The sequence below is a fragment of the Mirounga leonina genome, unplaced genomic scaffold (genome assembly GCF_011800145.1).
Source record: "Mirounga leonina isolate KUSES-001 unplaced genomic scaffold, KU_Mleo_1.0 Mir_178, whole genome shotgun sequence".
Lineage (NCBI taxonomy): Eukaryota > Metazoa > Chordata > Mammalia > Carnivora > Phocidae > Mirounga > Mirounga leonina.
This window is the reverse complement of record NW_023270464.1, coordinates 24459859-24476991: the sequence shown is the minus strand read 5'-3', so window position 1 is coordinate 24476991 and position 17133 is coordinate 24459859. Positions and strand designations below refer to the sequence as shown.

At 46.0% G+C, this 17133-nt stretch overlaps 1 protein-coding gene across 4 annotated transcripts in view; it reads right to left on the bottom strand.

The window, feature by feature from the left end:
- Window positions 1–17133, bottom strand: part of PDE8A (phosphodiesterase 8A) — a 143015-nt gene that overhangs the window by 59192 nt on the left and 66690 nt on the right. For 3 of the 4 annotated variants that reach the window (XM_035024214.1, XM_035024213.1, XM_035024215.1), the window contains exons 2-5: window positions 14401–14457; window positions 11732–11922; window positions 5525–5581; window positions 4671–4725 (exon numbers count right to left, since the gene is read on the bottom strand). In XM_035024214.1, the coding sequence (XP_034880105.1) occupies window positions 4671–4725; window positions 5525–5581; window positions 11732–11922; window positions 14401–14457 (360 nt within the window). Of the gene's footprint in view, window positions 1–4670; window positions 4726–5524; window positions 5582–6590; window positions 11681–11731; window positions 11923–14400; window positions 14458–17133 lie in introns of those variants that run through there. The other variant, XM_035024216.1, reaches the window with a different exon arrangement.

Here is a 17133-nt window from a genome sequence, read left to right as displayed (position 1 = left end):
CCAGCTCTGCAGGTGAGATCCTGGGATGTGGAGACACGTGAGTTTATAAATGGCCTCCCAGGCACGCAACCAGGCTTTTCACTGGGTAGGAATGTGTATATCCAAACTTCTTCACCCCAAAGGCGGACATCGAAGTTACAGAATAAGCACGTGGGGCCCCACGTAGAGCATCTTGCCCCTGCTTTCTGCCCCTCCCTCGCTACTTCTGCTCTGCTTGTGAACATCCAGTCTTCCCAGCCCTTCGCCAAGTATGTCCCAAAGATGCCATGAGGCATGGAGGGCAGAGAAGGGCCCCGGGTCCAGGGACGCTTGGGAAACAGCTGTGCCCCTCCTACTCCTGCAGCAGCAGCTCGCCTCCTCGCCCTACCCCATCCCACCAGGGGGGCCGGGCCACGAATCCTATGGACTCCTGAGCTGACTCAACCTCGCTTTTCCAGAGCCTTTATCACGCCCACCCGGCTGGGCCCCACCCGGTGGTTCTCAGCCCTGGGCTGCTATTAGAATTACCTGCAATCTCACAAACTAATACCAATGTGCAGGCCCCTCCAACACCACCTGAAAGAGACTCTCTAGGGAAGCTTTTCAGGGGATTCTCACGCACAACCAGCACTGAGATACACCAAGCCTGAACCTTTCAGATGTTAGTCAGCAAATGCTTGGCTGTGCCACCAGGTCCAACTGAGGAAGCAAGCAGGTCTCCATCCATCCTGAAATCCTGAACGATGGCGCTAACCCATAAAATAGTTGACTGCCCGCTGAAGACCAGAGACCCCACTGCAGGGTTGGCTTTTAGGTCTAGGGCTGACTCAGGCGTTGGCATCACTGCCTACCAGCCATGGGACTTGGGAGAGTCACCGTGCCCTCTGTCACCTCAGTATCCTGTTGTTACGTGAAGGTATGGGACTCTGCTTAGAGGAAGATTAGTTTTCACTTGTGGTCTCTGAGGACTGGCCATCCACTTGAATTAATCATCTACGTAATGGTGAGCCTGCTGCTCCCTCCTTATTTGCCAGGTCATGTACCTCTACAGTGACTACTTTAAAGCTTCTGTGCTTGGGGACGTGCACCCGAGAGTGGTTCTAGCAACGGCTTGAGGACCCCATGACTGAGTGTGTGGGTGAGAGGGCGGAGAATGGGTGCGTCAGCCGCTCTTGCATTTCAAGTCAGCTTCATGATAGCTCGATTATACTAAGAAAACAGAAGGACTGAGGTGTGCTATCCCTTCTCCCAGGATGCTCTCTCCAGTCCACATGCCGTGCCAGGGTGCTGCCCTGTGGGGAATTTCAAACACACGCATTCCCAACACACATCTATGCCCTTTCAAAGAGACCTCATACAAACATAAAGCTTCATGACTTCTGGTGGCTGTTGGTAAGCAAAGAATCCAAGGCAGGGCACATCATCTATCCCCAAGTTTCACTAGAAAGTGGAAGCTTCAGAGGTCCTTGCTAAAAAAAAATTTTAAAAATAGCCAGTTTTGAAGCTCAAGAGTAATAACATAAAGATTTTCAAAGCTAGCTGGGGCAGTTTTTCTCTTTGTGTGAATGCTTTGCCCAGTTGGTTGGAGGTAGGGCATGACCTAGGATCCACCACCAGCAAGAGGTGATCCACAGCTTCCCACCCCAGAACCTGTACTTACAGGAACACTCACCTTCACACTGGCTGACTTGGGTTGTTCTCAGACAACTTAGTATGGATTCCTGGAGGTGAGGCAATGGGGGGAGGTGTTGATATGGGTGTATGCTTTGGGAGTTGTCAAAAAAAAAAAGGCGGGGGAGGAGGGCACCACAAAACCAATAATAATCTAATGTGTGCTTTTATATAAAATTGTGTGTGTATAAAGTAAAATCTTAAGCTCCATATTATTGGATGTTATTACTGGAATTTCTGTGCTCTTTTTGTCTGCATTTATTTGCTACCTTTGTTCACTTATTACTAAGCTTTTATCACTTTGTCTTAGAAATGTCATATAACTATACTTAATAACCCAGTCCAGCAGCATATCTTTTTTTTTTAATTCTTATGTTAATCCCCATACATTACATCATTAGTTTTAGATGAAGTGTTCCATGATTCATTGTTTGTGCATAACACCCAGTGCTCCATGCAGAATGTGCCCTCCTCAATACCTACCACCAGGCCAACCCATCCTCCCACCCCCCTCCCCTCTAGAACCCTGTTTGTTTTTCAGAGTCCATCGTCTCTCACAGCAGCGTATCTTTTTAAAAAATGGGAGAAATTAGTCTGTTCACATGCATTTGATTTTACTCTTTCTATCTTGCTGTGTCTTCATGACTGGTTTCACACTGTTGCTTCTTCTTCCTTGTCAGCCAGTTTGACCAAGTTGCTATAAATTTCACAGTTCCTCTTGTGAATCTGGAAGGTTTGTTAAACTTTTCTATTAATTGTTACCTTCCTTCTCACTGATCTCAAGGGCCGACATAGATTTCCTTACTACTATTTGAAAACAAGATGCCAGTCACCCCCAGAATCGACTATCTCCCAGAGAACAAATGTTCTAGTCTGCACATTTCCCAGATGAACACTTTGGAATACTTTCATTGCCTGCTCTCCCCCACCCCCCGTTTGCTAGATAAAGCCCTGAGAATGCTTTTACCTCAACCTCCTCCCCACAAAACTTGAAAAGGCCTACGTTTGCTAAGACAGTCTAGCATTTAAAGACTGACCTATTGTTCAAATTTTTCTTTTGGTATGTCCACTCTGTTTTTCCTTTTCGGTCTAACATGACGCCTAGATAGATAGAGATATTTTACTTACATTTCGTACGTTCTCTAACTATAAACAAAGCTCTACTGCAGGTTATTTGTGCACGCACAGGGGAAGAAGGGCAGGCCGCAGAGACGGGGAGGTGGCAGGCAGGCACATGTGCATGGCAGGTTCGCTGCTCCCCACTTCCCTCCACGTCATCCCTCCTCCCTCCTCATCAAGTTTCTGCTTGAGTTCATCTGTTGTATCAGTGGGGTCCTTTCTCAATTCTTTGCCTCAGACAGGACACTTGGGGAAAGAGGACTCTGAATTTTATGCCCTGAAAGGTGAACAAGGACTCGGCTGTGCATCCTTCTCCTGCTGTCATCTCTAATCAGACTAGACATTACTAGGACTGTTTTATACAGTAACTGTGTGCTTATATTTACCACCAAGTTCAGCAATTTCTGGCTTCATTCCTTCTTGCATTTCAAGACTTTCGCTTGGAAATCACCTCCTTCTGCTTGGGGCACGCCCTGTACCAACTCCTTCCATTTCCATATTGCTGAAAGTGTGTCAGCCTCATCCTTGAAAACCTTCCTGCTGGGGTTACCACTCTAGGTGAGCAGTTATTTTATCCCATTCAAAGTATTATCCCATTATTTTCTATTTTCTATTTATCACTGCTGAGAAGCTGTTAGTCATCCTTCTTCTGAAGGTCCCCTTTTTTTTTCTGGTGAGATTTTCACTATGATGTATCTTCTTTTTATTTACTCCTCTTTGAATTTGCTGGAATTTCTGAATCTGTGGACTACAGTCTTTCATCAGTTCTGGAAAATTCTCTTCAAACATCACTCTGCCCCATTCTCTCTCCTGTCTCCTGGAACTCCAGTTACATATACGCTAAACTATACACTCTATCCTCCACACTTCTTAACCTCCCTAACTTATTTTCTATTATTGAATCTCTGTGGTACGTGCTGGATAATTTCTTCAGACCCACTACGTTTTAAAATTTTCAGTTATAATGTGTTCATTTCTCAAAATTCGATTATGTTCTGCCTAGAATTTGCTGTGTCACTTTTTATAGTTTTCCTATTTCTTGCAGACATTTGCAAGCTTGTCTTTTATTCTTTACATATAATAAGCATAATTCCTTTATAATTCGAGTCTGATAATTCTGGTGTCTGTGGGCTGTGAGGATGTTTTTGCTGTCCTTCCCCTACTACTTCTCACTTGCAGTGCCTCATCTCCTGTGGACTGGTCAGCATCCGTGGAATGCTGGCTGCTGCCTTTGAGCAATTACTTGCAGAGATTCTCTGAGGCCAGAGATAAAGGTGTCTTGCTCTGGAGAGGATCTGTATTCGCTTCTGCCAGGTACCCAGGAATACGACCTACCACCTAGAACCACTTTAAACTAAATTTGTGGCTTGGGGTGTCTTGACTACCTCCCAGATATAAATTTTGGCCACAAATCTGCCCCACGATCAGCCTTACATAAGTTCTCTCCATTGTGATTCCCAAGGCTCACTGGCAACCAGCTGACCAAAGCCTTTAGAAGCCTTTTGGCTTAGGGAAAACCAACAGATCAGTGCTGAGGGTGGAGAGGGAGTCATGTTTGGGCTGTCTCATTTCCAGAATCCTTGCTGCCTTTCAAATTGCACGTATACATGTCAGCATTATAACAACATCTCATGTGGCATAACTCTTAATGAGTATGCCATTAAAGGAGATTTTATGATGTTTAGATGACTTTAGCAGGCATAATCCTGAGAGAGCAAAAACTTAAAGTGTTGTAGATTATTAAGATTACCAAGTTCTAAAGTTAAACTACACTGTAACAGCACAAGGACAACAAAGTTTTTTCTTCAAATGAATTCAAAACTTTTGCTGGCTCTCAACAGAGATAAAATGTAATTTCTCAGGCTGAATTATAGTTGCATAACAAAGTAGTGGGTACATACCCTTGTAAAGCCAGCAGCAATGAGGGGCATCACAGATGACTCTTCTCTATCCGTCCTTCAGAAGAACATAGTAAAGGGTTAGAGACCGTTTTTATCAATTACAGCTCACCTCTAACTTTTCACTAATTTACGTAATACTAGGACTATCATGTTAAATACCTTTTGATGAATTAGATTAATATACCAATCAGAAGTGTAAAATTGAAAATAGTTTTCTGTTTTAGTTCTGTATGTCACTTTCTGGCAATGCTTGAAATATGGAGATTCTGCACTAACAGCCAGAATACAGAAGTAACCACATACCTATTTGATATGTAAAAATTTTAATTTAAATTCTTCCCCATTTTCTTCTACTTGCAGTTTCTTAAAAAAAAAAAAAAAAAAAAAAAAAGTCTTTTCTCCCCTGAAAGCTCTGGAAAAAAGTTTAAAGGACAAAGAATCCTTTCTTCTATCTACAAAAGTATATAAGCCAATTAACATTTATTTGAATACTGCCCTTCTCCTAACATATTTCTATTCTTTCCTTACCTCCAATTTCCCCGTTTATATATGAATCAAACCTTTGTAGATATTTGGGAGTCAGAAAGCCCTTGAGGGGTGTCCCTGGATAACATTTGTACTTCTAGGAATGGAAGTCTCTCATGGTTTGCCTATTTCTAAAGTGAATAGCAGTCCAAAATCCCAAACCCCACATGAGAGCAGAAACTCCCACCAGGGAGTTAACTGGTGAAGTGGAAGAAAATGCTAAACTAAAAAGAGTCACACCTTTCATAGCCTACAAACTCTTAGGCCCCTGCTAAGAGCAAGCATGACATTGACACCTGAACTTCAAGGTCAAAAAAATGAGAGCTTACCTGCGTACTACACCAATAATAACTGTGTTTTCAGAGAGTTTTGATGATCTAATAGACCTTTAAAAAAAAATTTTTTTTAAATAAATGTAAAGCAATTCTTTAAAAAATATATAAATACACTCAATCTCGGTAGAACAATTAAAGTTGGGGAGAGGTAGAAGAGGGAGCAAGTCATACTCCGATTTACCTTCTCCGCTACTTGATCTTCCTCCCTCCAGGGCACAAGCTGCGCTCAGCAGACAAGTAATCTTAACGCTCAAGGAGTGCGGACCTAACAACTGGCGAGACCGTGAGCCTGCTACTCATTCTGGCCTTTGTTAATCCAAGCAGCCTCAGGTGGAGAACGCTCCTTACCTTGGGCCTACTTGACTGGGATTATCTGTCTCTCCCTGCCAAAGGGAAATGTGAGTACATGTGTGTTACCGCAAGCTGATGGCCATGATTACAGTGGGGACAAAGCCCAAAGATCAGCTCCCTAAGCCGTATAAACAAAGAGTTCCTAGGTAGGCAAAAGCAGTAGCAACAAATTCAAAACTAGGAAATGCAAGATATTCTAACCCATCAGAAAGAAGAGAATCGCCACAGGGGGCGCCTGGGTGGCTCAGTTGGTTAAGAAGAGAATGGCCACCTGACAGAAACAGGTAAGAATGGAGGACTGGTCAGGAGACGTGGGGGACGCTGCCCCACTGAAATCTCCCACCGAGAGTGCATTCACCCCTTCCCAGGAACGAAAACCCAGCCAGGAGATGAGACAGGGTGGAAGTCAACGTGACCCAGGAGAGTAGGAGGAGGAACAGCTCCACTGGAGATGTACGACAGCTCACCCTACCTTGGGCCGGGGCGGGGGGGCGGGAGGGGGTGCATGCGGGACTCCGGAGAAGATTCAGAGCCATGCCACAGGAAGAGGGGGAAGGCAGCCCTGGGCTGAAAGGAAGACACTCACGCAGGACGGTGGCTCCAGCAGGAGAACAGAGCGACCGTTCCCTGACGGCCCCAGCCACGTCAGAAGTGTGCTGGCCTCCTAGAGAGTGTGTCCGGGATGGGACAGAGAACAGCTAAGACTTACTGCATGACTTCCGTTCTGTTAGTTCAAGAAACAGAACCACTCCTGAGTCACAGAACACAGAGAATCATCTGCGTGACTCTTTCTCAATTCTCCCAAGGATGGTACATAATGTAGCCTTCCCAGACGCATCAGAGGACATCAATTCAGCATACACAATGGATACCTCAGTTTGGCAAACTTTTTCTGTAAAGGGCCAGATGGCAAGTGTTTTAGGCTTTGTGAGCCAGGCAGACTCTGTCACAACCACTCCACTCTGCCCTGTAGCGTGAAAGCAGCCACAGACGATGCCTAAACGAATGGCGTGGCCGTGGCCCCTCTGGCACAGCCCTGCCTCACAGCACTGGGGCTTCATTTTCTCAAGGCTGGGTCTCACGACAGGCGCAGACGGGATGTGGGGAACAGAAGTGGCTCAGGGGTGGACGCGCAGCTCCAGGGACGAGCCAGTCGCTCTCACGGGCCGCGCAGCTCCCACCTCTCTCTCTCTGTTGCTGTTTTCCCTAGTGTCCAGTCCATTCCTCCGGCTCCTGTCCGCCTGTCCATGCCAGGCAAGGCCAACCGCGAGGGTGCTGCCCAGCTGCTGTACTGGAAGAGCCCTCCTGACAGCTCACTGCAGATCTGCCGACCAGGTGCCGGTCCCCGGTTCCCCCAGGGCCTCCGTGCCTGGAGAACAGCCACACTCACCTGCCTGGAGCGGGGCCACGGGGAGGGCTGTACTAGCGTGGAAGGGCGACTGGCACAGCGGAGACTCGCACAGACAAGGCCAGCTTACTTCTCAAAACTGTGGGCTGCTGCTGAGCCTAGCACAGATCTTACCCGGGGAGAGACAGGCGCCCACAGACGGTATTTCCGTGACTTCTGAGGGCACCGTACTTATTCTTGTGTTCATATTTCTGTTGTATCATAAAGATCTCAAGAAAGAAAAGACAAACTTAAATATGCAGTCAGCTATCTCAAACCAGTTCTCATCTTTTTAGAAGAAAAACAGAGATCTGAGTGGTATAAATAGCAGGCAGGTAACTGTGCGGATACACTTGGGAAGTCATTTTAGATGACTTACTCGGGACACAGGAATGAGGGTGGGCGCTGGGCGAAGGACAAAGCAGAAGGGAAGGCCATGTTTACCTGGAAGCAAGTTGATACCCGCAAAGAAGGGCTAACACTGTATGAAAAGGCAGAGGTCTACTCCTGACTTTTTCTGGTCCATAAGGGGGAAGAATAGACCAGAAAATAGAAATGTAAGGAAACTGGCTTGGAAAAAAAACACACCCCCTTTACTTCAGATTCAGGAAAATGAAGAAAGCAATGACTTGGCATCATCAAAATGCATACCCAGACATTAGGAAGGCAGCTTTCGAGAAGTCAGAGAAGAGCGGGCACGAATCTCTAGCACGAGATTCTGGAAGACCGCGTGAGCTCTCTGGGAAGCCCTCACAGCAACGCTGGCTGGCTAGCACCAGGTTTATGCGTAAGAGAAAGCGCCACACAATAGTGGCTTAAGCAAGATTCTTCTCCCACGTAAAAGACGCACAGAGGCACGCGGTCCAAGGCTGTGACAGCACGCGGCAGCACCAGGAGCCTGGCTCCTTCCAGGTGTCCCGAGTCTTGCCTCCACAGGGCTTCTTCCTCGTGGTCCGAGACGGAGGCTGCACTCTAGCCACAACACCCACATTCTAGACAGCAGGACACTTTCCAGAAGATGCGCAGGACATTCCCACTGGCCAGCTGCGAGGAAAGCTGGGGAATGCGTGCATTTTCTAGGTGGCCAGAGGCCCAGCTAAACACTAAAAATTCTGTTATTAGGAAAGAGTAGAAGTGGGTATAGGGGGCAACTACCATTCTCCAGACACACTGGCAACTACAAATAAATCTGATGATGGTCTCAACACAACCCTGGAAGAAAGGCCAGGGGACGGAGGCTTACTCCCAAGAGCCCAGCAAGGCCCTTCAGTGAGTCACATTTTACAACAACTCCATACTTGTACTTCACCACTGTTCCCTCCACCGTGTGGAATGAGTTTCGGATGGAAAAGAATGGAATTTACAGTGGAACAAAGAGTCCCGGACTGAGGTGAATCCAGAGATGGTCGAAGGCGTCCGGCACCCGAGTTGAGTCTTGCTCCTGCATTCAACCTAGATCTAATTCTGCTGGTGCCCTCTGGGCTCCCATGCAGGGCTTTATTTCCTTCACCTCCCTTTATCAAGTCTTCCCTTTCATGACAGAGCCCTACTCCTGGTGCACGAAGGAACAGTTCTTCATTTCTTCTGAGTACCATAGGCACTCAGAAGGCACTTCCTTGTGGTGAATCATTTTCTTAGTCTTTAAGGCTATTCTCTCCCCTCTGTTATCTGGCAGCTTTTTATAGGCCTTTATCCTGGTCATTCATCCTTGAAGGGAAGCGAGATCAACCCCGTGGGGAGCCTGCAGCAGAGAGAGTCACAGAAGCCTCCCCTGCACGCCTTTGCTAGGCCCTTGGCATGGGCAGCCCTCCTCTTCGGTCTGGGCCTGCAGATCAAGTCAGCAGATGCGAGTTCCTGCTCAGGGAGCACGGCCAGCAGGCAGGCAGAGGTGAGCCGCACACAGTGGACTCCTGGCTGGCTCTCCCCACCCTCTAACTAAACCTGAGAACTGATGCAGTCTGCTGTTCTGCAACTGTAACACGTCAAAGACTGCTTTCACACTCCTTAGGCTCCTGCCCCTCCTCACAACATGGTAGAAAAACCCAGGTCTCTGTCCCTCTCCCTCTGCTCTAGGTCTTGGGGATCCCAGGGGACACAGAAAGTAGAGAATGAGGAGGCAGCAGGGACTGGGGGACCTCGGGCAGGGCTCTGGTGCTCAGCTAAGGCAGAGCCGTCTGTTTCTCTGGTCAGCACAACTCCAGCGTCCCAGGCTCAGCACGACCGTGGCAGCGAAGCAGAGCCTCTTTCCATCTCCTTCCTTTAGGTTCGTTTGGTACTTCAGCTTCAGAGACTGAAGTATGCGGAGGACGTTTCAGGAGAGGTTCTTCATTAGGCCCCACGGTACAAGAGATACAGTGGGAATCCTGGCCTTCTTCTGCTCTCCCAGCTTCAGATATAACTATCAGCTTATCTTTGGCTTCTTAATTGCTGTGGTCAGCTTTTGTCTGTCAGCTTCACGGGTTTCTTGACAGGAAGCGGGGAGGCGGCACTGTAATCCGCACAAGACGGCCTCCAACAGCCTCACAGGTGACTGACTCGCCTTGGCCCCCCTGCCCTTCTCCTCCGCTCTCTAGCCGGCAGCGGCTCACTCCACTTGCTCCTGATGTGCCCCTGCACAGACCATGTCAGTGTCTCAACTGCCTACAGGCTGAAGTCCAAGCCTGCGGCTCAGCACCTAAGGCCCTCAAGATGGGGCTCCGGGCTGCTCCTCCAGCCTTCGCCAGAGCCACGTCGCATGCCTGCCCAGCCCAGCACCCGTCAATCCCGAGCAGAGAAGCCCAGGATACCTGCCTCTTCCTGCACATGCTGCCCCCTCCGCCTGGAGCAGCTCTCCCCGACACAGGCCAACTGCGGCACTTTGCATATTCCTCCTCGTGGGCAGCCTGTACTAAAATCACTCACCTGCCCTGCCAACTGGAACGGTAGCTCTTCAGAGGCAAGAACCATGTCTTATTTACCTGTGGAGCTCTAGTACCAAAGACCGTGCCCAGAATGGAGAAGACTTGCAAAGCAGGGTTCCTCAACCAGTGGATTTGGAAATGGCACAGACACAGAATATCTGGCCTTCAGCAAGGCATCTGATAAAGGAGTGTGAGGAGTTCCAAATGTCCCCAGTAGAGACATACAGAAGAAGGCTGGTTGTTTAGATAAGTCAGCAACTGATGAAAACCCTTCACAGGTGGTGTTGATTAGGTATCCCAAAAGCAAGAGGAAGGAAAGGACAGAGCTCTGCCAGGGCGAAGGCCTCATGAACTGTGTAAGTCAGCAGAGGGACAGAGAGCATGTGAACAAGTTCAGGAGGGAGAGCCTGGAATGACTCCTTGAAGGAACACTCCACAGTGGGCAGGTTCCCTTAAAGGGATGATCTTAAGGGAGGTAAACCAGGCACAACCAGAATTGAGATGAAAGTGACTTAGAAAACTAAATCAGGGCCTACTCTTGCCTCTAGAAAACTCACTCACTATGGCACAAGGACCCTCCCCCCCAACACACATACACACAACACACACACACCCTCAGCTAACAAGATGGAGATGATGTGGTAAAACACAGCTAGCAAGAAAAACCAGAGATTCTTGGCCAAGGCTGTGACACAGCCCTCAGGAGAGGAACATGCTCAGGGGCTGCGTTTGTAATCATCTTCTCCCTGGACAGCCTAAGGGGGATGGCTATCCTGCTTACTCTTCACTGACCCATCCAAACCTGGTGTGAGATTTTCGGTTCTGGAACCACGCTTACAAGGGCTACCGCCTGGAAGAGGACACTCAGAGGAAGCAGCCCTGATGGGGCTGGGATATGAAACCTCACTGTTAGGAGCTGCCAAGACCAGTGAGGATATGCTCCACCCAGGAAAGACCATTCCTGCCCTTGAATGCTGCAAATCTGGGAAAGGGGATTAGGTTGGGCTCAGCAAGAAAGAGAACTTCTGCAGCTCAGAGCTTTCCCTTGGGAACCGCCCCCCCCCCCCCCAACAGAGGCTGGATGTCAGGGGTGGGAACTTAGTAGAGGACATGCACACATGACAATCTATACTTCTCTAGAACCTCCTATTAAGCAACCCAGTTCACATGTTTTGATATTCTGCGAGTACTATAAACAAGGCACATTCGCCTAACATTAGAAGACAGTTTTCAATTTTTTATAACTTTAAAAACATCTGGAAGATTTTATTAGCTCCTGTTGCAGTAACATGCAGGTGACGGTTGTAGTTAGTTACAGATTGGGTTTCATTTTAACCCTTAATGGTTTTCTTTTCTTTCTTTTTTTTTTTTTACTGTTTTAAGCAAAGCAAAGTAAAACAGAACAGAGGAAGATCAATGCTAGAAATAATGCTGTCCTTATGTCTTATTTTACGTGCAAAGAAGGCAACTTGGAAGACCGTGAACTTAACTTGGTGAACTTCTGGGCTGCTCCTATCGTCACACATGCCAGTGGGGCTACTTAGGCCCGCGTCCCAGGCTCACCTGCACAGCGCCTCTGCGTCCAGCTGCCGGGGGTTTCTGTGGTCTATGATGATGATGTCATGATGTTTGTCCAGGAAACAGGCAAGAACAGCCTGAGCCTCCTTGGTAACTGTGCACTTAAACCCTGCTTTTTCACACGCCCTGCAGAATCCATTACACTGGTTATCTTCTTTGGTAAACACTAAAAGTACCTGAATCAAAAAAGTGTGAACACTTTTTTAAAAAAAAGTTTTAGAATGGTAATTTCTTAACATGCCACAGAAAACTCCCAAGTGTTTTCAAGGCAAGTACACAGATGTGAACATAATAATCTGTTGATAGAAATCCTCCTACACATAAGTCAGGGACATTATCACTCAGCTCCCCCAAATTAGTGCTATTTTATCTGCTCTTGTCTGGAAGTCCAAGTGCATGGGTCATATACTTATTCTTTTGCTAATAAGCTCACTGGCAGAACTCAACAAAAGCTTGATTAAGCATTTTATCTTAAAATTATTTCAATTACAACACACAAATACTTATTTTAATTAACAGTAAGTTAACTAGACAAGTCCTTAGATGGCAAAAACTAAAACTATTTTAGTCAAACTTTTAGAATACTTAAATAAAATCTTTTTAAAAAATAAAGTTTTATTTATTTCAGAGAGAGAGAGGGAGAGAGGGAGAGGGAGCATGAGTGGGGGGCAGAGGCAGAGGTAGAGGCAGAAGCAGACTCCCTCCTGAGCAGGGAGCCTGATGTGGGGCTCGATCCCAGGACCCCGAGATCATGACCTGAGTCGAAGGCAGATGCTTAACCGATTGAGCCACCAAGCTGCCCCAAATACTTAAAACTTTAAATAATGTATTAAATGTTTTGACTCAAGATTTTATGTAATTCCTCCAAGTTAAAAGAAATTACTTTGATGATAAGATTTCAAGCAGACCAAAATATAATACCTCATAACCAGCTAGGTAATCCCTCAACCTCCCTTCCCTCTGGAAACTACCAGATTGTTCTCTATAAGTCTGCTTCTGCTTTTTGTTGTTGGTGGTGGTTTATTTTTTTAGATTCTAAATGTAAGTTAAATCATATGATATTTGTCTTGGGGGAAAGTGATTTTTATTCTTTTTTTTTTTTAAAGATTTTTTTATTATTTATTTATTTGAGAGAATGAGAGAGAGAGAGAGCACATGAGAGGGGGGAGGATCAGAGGGAGAAGCAGATCCCCTGCTGAGCAAGGAGCCCGATATGGGACTCGATCCCGGGACTCCAGGATCATGACCTGAGCCGAAGGCAGTCGCCTAACCAACTGAGCCACCCAGGCGCCCCAAGGGGGAAAGTGATTTTTAAAAGGTAAACTTCCAAGGGTGCCTGGGTGGCTCAGTCGGCTAAGCATCCGACTCTTGATTTTGGCTGAGGTCATGATCTCAGGGTTGTGAGATCCAGCCCCGCGTCGGGCTCCATGCCCCGCGCTGGGCCTGGAGCCTGCTTAAGATTCTCTCTCTCCCTCTCCCTCTGCCCCTCCCCCAAACCCCCTGACCCCTGCTCTCAAGTAAATAAATAAATAAATAAATAAGGTAAACTTCCAGTCTCAAATATATACGACCCCGGGGTTACAAGGTATGGCAGGGGGAATATGGTTAACAATATGTAACAACATTATATGGTGACACATGGTAGCTAGAGATATCGTGATGGTCACTTCCTAATGTGTATAAATGTTGAATGACTCTGTTGTACGCCTGAAACCAATATAATACTGTAGGCCAACTGCATTTCAATAAAAATCGATAAAGTTCTCATTGACAGCAAATGACAAAATAAAGAAAACCGTCGGCTAAGCAACACAGGCACAGCGCCGGGCTCAAGGGGTGGCAGCTATGCCCCTGGCCCAGGATGATGGCTCACTGTCCCGGGGCCTGGCCTCGATCAGCGGAGGCCTGCATCTGCTGCCTCTCGCCTCTCCAGCCAGGCACCCCCCACCCCCCACCCCCCACCTCCGGCCAGGTCTGGGTCAAAAGCGCACCGCTCCGTCCCTCCAGACCCAGATGGATTCATGAGGGCAACACTGGTAAGGTGGAGGGGGGCGGCCTGTGAGAAAGACTGCAAAGCTGACGGAGACCCTGTCCCCCAAGGCTTAGCTCCTCTAAGTTTCGCCAAGTGCGCAACTACCACAAAGGCACACTTCTGCGGTTTGTGTGCAGGAAGCATCAAATAACTTTGGAGCTCAATTTCAATAGCTGATGTCGTCTAATATTTTGGATTTGATCGCTTAAATATTTTCTGACAGAGCATATTCAGCCACACAGAAAAGACCACGCTTTTGCCTTTTTATACTGGAAAATTTCAAACCTACAGAAAAGCTGTGAGTGCAATGAACGTTGGTGGACCCTTCTTCTGTTTTCATCAATTGTTAAGATTGTGCTCCCTTTGCTCTCCCCCTCCCCCCCCACAATTATGCACATTCTTTTCTTTATTGCTGAACCTTTCAAAGTACGGTGCACACACATGTGTGTCCAAGAAAAGTATATTCTCTTGTATAACTAGGGTACTATTATCAGCTTCAGGAGTTTACCATTGATCCAATACTATTACCTAAAATAGAAAACTGTTTTCACTGTTAGGCCCTCTCCCTCCCCCTCTTTAAAGAAAATCAGTATGTAAAAATCACAGTATGGCTTATTATTACCTGGAGTTGATGTGGATGAAATCTCATGGGGCCAAACTGCACATCAGCTACTGCTACCTGTAAGAAAAAGGTATGCTTAAAATATATATATTTTTTAAAGATAAGCTCACTTTAAAATTTCTCTAATCAGTGCCACAGATGAAAGTGAGATTTTTACTCCAGAGAAAAATTACATAAATAGTTATTACACAGAATCCCAGGGATCTCCTTCTAACCCTCAGGAAAGGTGCAGAGTAGGGAGGGAAAAATAAAATGAATCTGATCCTGGCTCTGCTTTTCCTAGCTGTGTATGACTTTAAGTGAATTACTCAACCTTCCTCAGCCTTCTCACTTGTTACAAAGACAAATGAGTTTACAATATAAAGGGCCCCCCCAAACTAGACACTGAATGAACACTGATTCCTTCTATCTTTCTCCTGATGTACCATGAAATCTTACTTCAAGAATGGCACACACATAATGAAATCCAGCAGTTAGAATCATGTGACATCAGAGCATTTTACAGAGGAGCACAATGTTTATCAATAATTGCTTATCTACTTGAGAACTCAGCACTAAAACGACACAGGTAAATACAATGTCATAACCAAATCCCAATGAGCAATAATAATCATAACACCAATGGAGGGGCTTAGCGTATACTGGGCGTCATCCTAATTGCTGAACGTGTGTTATCTTGCTCGATCTTTATAGTAACACAGAGAGGTTTACGGTTGGAAAACTGAGCTTCCAAGTACCTTGTTTAATGCCACAGAGTCAGCAAGTGGCAGCTGGGATTTCACTGCAAAGCCAGGGCCACTGGAAGGTGTAGGCAGTCTGTGCACTGCATAAGGGAGCCCAGGGGAGGAAGAATACAGGGCTGAAATACAGCCCTGAGTGATGGGTGCTGGCACTGAGTTGCTACCCAGAGGAGGAGACAAATTTCTGCAATTTTCCCAGAACCACTGTATGTACTGAAGGGATCCCCAGGCCTCTGGGTGGTGGTATGATTCCATGGCAAAAAAAATCCTAGATCTATAAGCTTTCCTGCAAGATATTTCCTGACTGCCCACCTCCCATGTCTCCCCTCAAGTAGCGATCTATCCCCAGTTAACAAATGAAACAAAGCTTGCTCAGTGATGGGGCAAGTCCATGTTTATTTCTCACTGCTAGAAGGTGATGCCTGCCAACTATGGGACACCAGCCTAGTTTCTGATCTGCTTTGTAACAATTTCATCTCTCAAAATCCTAAGAATGAGGGCCACTACTATTCCAGACCTAAGACTGAGGGGGACTCTGTGGCAGGGCGGGAGGCTGAGAAGAGACCTCCCCCAGCACGATCTAACCCCCTGCACTGTGTAGCTGCAGGCCAGCCTCATAGCGAGGGGCGCAGCTGATGCCAAAGCCAGCAGTCCTGAGATGATCCAAGGAGGCCAGGAGAGTCTTCAAAGACAGGTCTGCTCTATACAATCATACGCTCATGGTGCACTCAGAAGGAAAGCAAGAGGCACTGAGACCAATCTGAACAAAGAGTTTCTGTCAGTTTTTACAAAGTTTAAAGGAATGAATGAAAGAAAGTACAAAGAAGGATATAGACGGACTGCTTGGAGAATGCAGCGGACCTACTCAGGAGAAAGAAGGAAGAAAATGACAGGAGAAAGAAAGAGAAGGAAAATCATTTCGCTAACTTTCTATAGCAGGGGGGACAGTTTCATAGGAGAAAGCAGAAGACTCATGAGCAGGAAGCCCGCTGCTACTGCCCAAGATAAGGCAAGAGCGAGGCAGTACTTGGGTCGCCTACGTGAGTGGGGAGCGGTAGCCTCTGACAGAGGATACTTACGAAATTGGCTCTGAAGGGTCAAGTAGACAAAAAAGTCTCAAAGGAGAAAAAGAAATATTTATGACTAGTGTAAAAACATATAATATACTAGGTCACAGAGGAAACTTTAAAAACACATGGCTAAAAGTAAAAATGGTACCATTTTTATTCTTCAACCATAATGCCAACAAACCAGAAATTAAAAACATGAGCTTAAGCAAAATCAAGAAACACCACTGCCCTGAAAAATTTTTAAATATTAACTTGTAATTGCTGGGTCAGAGAGGGAAATGCAAATTATACCTACAGATTACCTGGAAAATAATAAAAATGAAAATACCATGTAATGAAACTTACGGGATACTGCTAAATTTTACTCAGAGGCAAGATTCATAGCCTTAAATCCTTCTGTCACCAAACAAGAATTAAATACACTTACCAAGCTTTCAAGTCACTAAGTTTGAGAAAGTCAACAGTACAAACTTAAGGAAACCAAGAGGAAAAAAAAATAAAGTTAAGGTTAATAATTAATAAAATTTAAAAATATGATAACGACTAGCACGTTTAAAAAAATACATATGTGTGTACACACACACATAGATGTATAATACAGAGTTGATTACAAGCTGAGGGACAAGATAAAAGTATGAATGGCTCAGGGCAAAGCCTTATCCCTCCCAGGAAAACAACTCTGAGCACACGGTCCACACCAAAAGTGGGTGAAATAACTTTCACAGACAAAGGACAGTATAACTTTATGATCTCAACTTACAAAAATAACTCACCATTGCATTCATTTTAAGAAATAAAAGAAGCTATAGATTTTTTAAAAATTATTAATTTTGCCTCAGTATAATTTTAATATCATTTTAAAACAGTAATGTTTCAGCAACTGTATTTTACCACCGAACACTTATTTACTTAACTAGATTGCA